The sequence below is a fragment of the Pieris napi genome, chromosome 4 (genome assembly GCF_905475465.1).
Source record: "Pieris napi chromosome 4, ilPieNapi1.2, whole genome shotgun sequence".
Lineage (NCBI taxonomy): Eukaryota > Metazoa > Arthropoda > Insecta > Lepidoptera > Pieridae > Pieris > Pieris napi.
In genome coordinates, this window is record NC_062237.1 from 10,022,111 (window position 1) to 10,028,140 (window position 6,030).

At 34.5% G+C, this 6,030-nt stretch overlaps 1 protein-coding gene across 1 annotated transcript; it reads right to left on the reverse strand.

The window, feature by feature from the left end:
* Nucleotides 1–767: 767 nt before the first annotated feature.
* On the reverse strand, nt 768–5,588 carry LOC125049244. Its single transcript, XM_047648400.1, has 4 exons — nt 3,464–5,588; nt 3,058–3,138; nt 1,492–1,660; nt 768–977 (listed from the first exon to the last, which is right to left on the reverse strand). The coding sequence occupies exons 1-4, from the start codon at nt 4,244–4,246 to the stop codon at nt 814–816; spliced, it is 1,197 nt and encodes a 398-aa protein (XP_047504356.1). The 5' UTR covers nt 4,247–5,588; the 3' UTR covers nt 768–813.
* Nucleotides 5,589–6,030: the final 442 nt, after the last annotated feature.

Here is a 6,030-nt window from a genome sequence, read left to right on the forward strand (position 1 = left end):
TAGGTCATTCAAGGACACGGTCGATAGACTTACAGTTATTTTATTGCTAGGATTTTACATAAAGATGCTACCAGTACGGGTCATATTCCATTCTTCATAATTATCCATCTATAGTGGGTCTCCGTCTATTTCACTTATCGTTTCATTATCATTAGGTAAGTGAGTGATCTAATCCAAGAAAAAATATTGAGCCTAAGATATTTATTCTATTTAAATAATCGTAAATCGTCTTTAGTTTTTTTTATGGGACAGCATGGGAGCAGTCGGCTCACGTTTAATAAAGGAATAACGTCCACCCGTGGACACCAACAACGCCGGGGCTAGCGGGTGTGTTGCTGATCTTTCAGGGAATGGTACGCCCTTTTTTTGAAGGCTCCTTAGTCGTATCGGTTCGGAAATACCTCTACTGGCAGCTGATGCAACAAAGAGGTGGAAAGAAACTGGAACCCCATGCGTAACATATTTAATATAATATTACACATTTAAATTCTGTATTATATACGAATGATCTACAGTCCAAACGTCGTTTATAAATATATAAATTCGTGTTTATATCTGTTAAATAATTTTTACGTAAACTTAGGTAAAAATGGTAATTTAAAGTTTTAGTATTTCATGCGTTAGTTATATTATAGCTTTCTTATTTAATGATACTATTAATTTTATTCAAATACAATTTCTGAAGTTAAAATAGCGGGTTTTTACAATAACAACAAAGCTACACAATAATAATTTAAGTGCAAGGTTTACATTATAAAAGCATCGGTTAATTGCGATTCGAAAAAAAACAGTTTCCATATATTTTAATTTGTTCTAATTAACATTTTGTAATAATATAATTGTATAAGTTACGACTATCGAAGTCATGGATCCCAATAGTGAATAGTCGATACGAACTAGGTTGGACATGCAGAATTCCACTGGTCTATGTTGTGTGAGGAGACGGAGTTCGTTTAAAGCTGATTTTACATCATCACCTGAAAAATTTACGGGATTTAAGGGAAATTTATTGCAAAGCGAACTGTAGGAGACGCTTTCATTAGAGTATTTTAGTTAAAACACTGCTATAAAGTATCTAAGAACATCGTAGTTATTGCACGTGGGTCTGAGAACTACGGCAGTGTATCAACTACATTTTTAGGAATTCTAAGAGAGCGTTTAACATTCATATTTTAATAGATTACTTGCTTAAAGCTTTAACCTTGTAGAGGATGTCAAACCGTTATAGTTTTATTCTAATAACGAAATCTTCATATCTTACAGATTGTAGCAGTGGCGTAACTATACCATCTGGGGCCCGTGGCAAATTCCTTAGATGGGGTAATACTCTATCAGTAAATATCGACACGTGCCATAGGCCTCCTCTCTTAGGCGAGAGGGAATGGTCTGTAGCCCCCACGCTAGCCCAATACGTATTGGAGACTTCACATTCTACATAGAACATAATATCTCTTGGTCTATTGTTACGCCACTGGATTGTAGAAAACTTACTGGGTTCATTGAAGACAAGTGCGTGATCTATTATATTGATTATTCTCTCCCGTTGCCCGTACACCAGTTCACAATGTCTAGCAAGGCTGACGATGATAAGCACGCAAGTAAATAGCCTCATCAATGTTGATACCACCGGGAAGATACCCGTCGCATTTCTATGTAGGTGCTACGAACCAATTTATAACATAACCTTTTTGACATTGATATTATACATTCTTTGTCTACTATAAGCCGGAATACCATTACGAAATTAATTTCGTGACATTATTTTTACCAACAGTTTCACGTGTATATTCAATATTTTCGTAATGCATGCATTAATTTCATGAATGCAAATGAGTTTCGTGCCCTGCGCGATTGTGAAATCAGTATCATGAGACTGATGACGACTCATTGGTCTAGTGGTTACTACCCCTGACTGCGAATCGATGGGTCCCGGGTTCGATCCCCGGCTGAGACGAACATCGATGTGATGAGCATTTGGTGTTGTGCTTAGGTCTTGGGTGTTTAAATATATATTTATATGTCTATCTATCTATAACATGTATGTATATCCGTTGCCTAGTACCCATAACACAAGCTTCACCAGCTTAGCATGGGACTAGGTCAATTGGTGTGAATTGTCTTTAAAAAAAAAAACTAATTTCATGATGGAGATGTGACGTGAAACTACTGTCGCGAAAGGCTGTGGGGACGTATATGTATTTGATATTTGATTCTATAAAAAGTTAAAACTATTTCCAATTGCGAAGTTTTGCGGGTGACGGATCTCGACATATCTATCTTGTTTAGATATATTGTTAGACACTATTCTCAGTAAAAAAAAAATATTATATTCACTCATTCGAAAATACTTTTTTTTAACTCTCAGGACCTGCATCTGCTAATTCAGAGACTAACTACATTGCACCCAAATGCTTTCTTGTTACCCATCGTCGAATCCACCAACGTCTTTTTTTCTTAATTAGTATTTTTTTAAGTTGCTAGATAAGCATCTCTTTAGCTACCTTGAATATAGAAAAATAAAGCTTTGATGCTGATGGGGCCATGGTTACTGCGATAAAGAGGATTTCACGACACTAATTATTTTACGAAATTACTTTCGAATATATCGAGACTACTTTCGTAAAACTGATTTCCCACGCATGCCACTCATTTCGTTATGTAATTCCGGCTTTACTTCTACTTGTATTCTGAAACTGTTTTTGATGTAAAGTGTTTATTATCTTATTTTTAAAGATTTTTTTCTGAAATGGCTTGTAAAAGAAATATTTCAGCTGTTACCATGACGTGTGAGGTCGTCTTCTTCTACAAGGTGCTACTCTTATCTCTAATAAAAGAAACTAGATGGTGCGGGCACCACTACCGCTACTTCATATTTCGACTAAAAGAAGATTTTCAATAGTAGGAATTAATTAAGAGTTACAACCATAATTTGTTTTTCTAAAGCATAACAAACTAACTTTAAAATATATTTAAACATATATGTGTATGGTAGGTATAGATTTAAGCGTCTTTAAACCCTTTTTATAATGCTTTGTGGTGTCATTGTTTATATCAAACCTGTGATCCAAGCAATATCCTGGCAGCAATATTTGTAAATCGTATGATATCAATCAATATACTGAGGGTGTTCAGAAGGACCTGAAAATTAATTTAAAAGCTTATCCACATAAAATAAAACAATTTGGAAAAAATCAATCTTATTCAATTAACCTTCATTTTAAAGTATTTATAATGGTTATATAAGTACTTAATAATGAGTCATTATCGGTATCAGAGACCGGCGCCATCTTGACATATAGGTACTAATCTTTACAATAATGTTATTATGACATAAAAATGATTTTCGTCAAATTAAATGCGTCATGCCATTGTTGTACACACAAAAACAACATTTATTCCATGTAGATTGTAGGTATTTGATTAAGGAAAAAATATTCCTTAAAAAAAATTGGTAGGTACAAACCCTTGTTCCGAACGCTTGATTGACGAACCCTGCTTGTTCAATTACCCAGACGTAGCATTTACGTAAGCATTTCACTACTTCAACAGTACTATTTGTAGTTCCAACTGAAATTATTTTTATAGCAGACTCATTACCGACTCTTTCCCGATATGAACATTCCAGTTTTTTACAAAGAGATTCTGCTGCGTCGCCAATAGCACGGAGACGAAAGTATATATGCATTAGATGCACCGTCATATCTAGGCTAGTTATAATTTTTATCAGGACAAAAATGTAGGATATTGAAAATGCCGATGCTGTTTTCCAACCGGATGAATCGAGCCAAGCCCAATAATCGCCTGCACAGCTGATCGTCCATATAAAGCCGTAAAGTATAAGAATCTTTCGCAGCTTTCCGTACAAAACTCCACAGTACTTCACTCCAAGTACCTCATCCAATTTCTCGTATATTTTGTAATATTCTTCTAAAGAATTGCCGCATCTATATACAATATACAAATCAACGATATATTGAAAAAAATCAAATGTTACTTGTACTGCATCTGTGTACATAATTGAGACCACCACATCGTGATATGTATATAAAATCTTGAAATATAATGTCAAAGCATCAATGGACCCAAGAATAAAAGCCGGTAAAATGAATCTTAGTATCGATAACACTGTATACTTTTTTTGTTCAAACCTGTCACAATTTAACGAAAACATTCTTAGAAAAGGATTTAAAATCCCAAAAGATTTCTTGATGTATTCAACGCAAGGTAATCGATGTTTTGGTATCATTCTTTATAAATTAATTGAGAACAGTTTTAATGTGGGTTGTGTGTGGTTTGGGCAATAGAAATAGAATGAACAAAGGCAAAACCAATTACATTAATAGACCTGACAATTACTTTCACGATATGAACATTTAATAGCATGTACTTCAATAATGGTATTACTAATTACAGCTCAATTATACTGTCATTTACAAAAATACCGATAAACTTGATAAAATTAAAATTACTTACCTCGAATTAAGTTCGGTGGAGTTTTGTATGGAGATGTTTAAATAAAACTTTTTTTTCAAGCTGGGTGACAACTGAGTTTAAAATATGAGCTTATAACTAACAAAAAATTAGGGGTAGACGGGGTTGCGAGTTGCGACGACTAACAAAAACAAACTTGGCTTATCTAAGGGTTAATAAATCTAAATGACACTTATGTTATTGGACATTATCGGAGACGAGAATGTTAAAATACTATTTATAAGTGTGATAAAAACTGAAGGGCTCAAAGCCGGTTGCAGACCGAAAACTAAGCTATGCCAAGGCTAAACTAAGCTATGCCAAGCAAGCTAGGCTAAGCTAAGCTAGAAATAAATAGCGTGCACACCAACAGCTAAGCCAAAGCTCAGTCAGTGTGGCGAAGGAAGTGCAAATGGTGTGCGGGGTAGCGGGAGGGGCTTAGCTTAGCTCGTGTAGCTGCGCATCGGCATACACAACTAACTTAGCTTCGCATATTTTAGTTAGCTCACATAGCTTAGTTCGCATAGTTTGCGGTCTGCACACAAGTATGGAAAACTGCGTCAGCTATGCGAGCTAAGCTAAACTAACTTAGCTTAGCTCTTGGTCTGCAACCCGTACGATACTGGCTTCAAGTGTACGATGAATGATGATTGTTTACGCTTCTTATTATTACCTAAAATATTTATATGTAATTTAACTAAAGTTAGGTTAAATAACTCCCGTTTAACTTTAAATAATATGCATAAGTATAAGAGCCATAGAAAATCTAATAACGCTGTACTGAGATGAGGTTAGATTAAAAGTTATAGCTTTTCTATTATGATCAGACATTCTTGAAGGGCGGTAACGATAAGCGGTGATCATTATGTGAAGTCCCGCAATGGGGCATGGGGTAGAGATACCTTGATAATTTTGACGATATATCGTTATTTTTGTTTGCATCCATTTACTGTTCATCTAACAGCTACCTACATATCACATCATGCTGGTATTTTGAATATAGAAACTTTAAATATTTAAGTTTTACATTTCTCAGCAGCTCTCTATCTTTTTTCTCAAAAAATTAGGTAAACAAATGTTTATTTGTGCAGACTGGTATTTCATAGATCAGAGGCCATACTCTGTAACTTCCAATAGTGAATAGCGACTGTGATTCCGATCACAATAAGTTTTTGTACCACGAGATCCCAAGGTTGCGACATCAGCGCTGGATATCTTGAGAGAAAACAAAAACGTCGGGATCGCTATTGGAAGTAACAGAGTACGGGTGCAGTTTAAACATGTGCAGATGTAGGCACTTCATAAAAAAAATAACTTAATATACTCACCTATTTTTATTAAACCTTAAAAATAAATACTACTATAGAAATATGATTAAAATTAAGAAAATATTTACTAAAACTATAAGAATTATGCGTGTACATTGTTATGGCAAACAATTATATATATATATTATTTTATAATTAATAACACAATCTGTCTCTTTTAGTTTAATCTGCTTATTTAGTGGGTTTAATTAATCCCGAGATCCAAGCTTCGATCACACAGATGCAATTATTA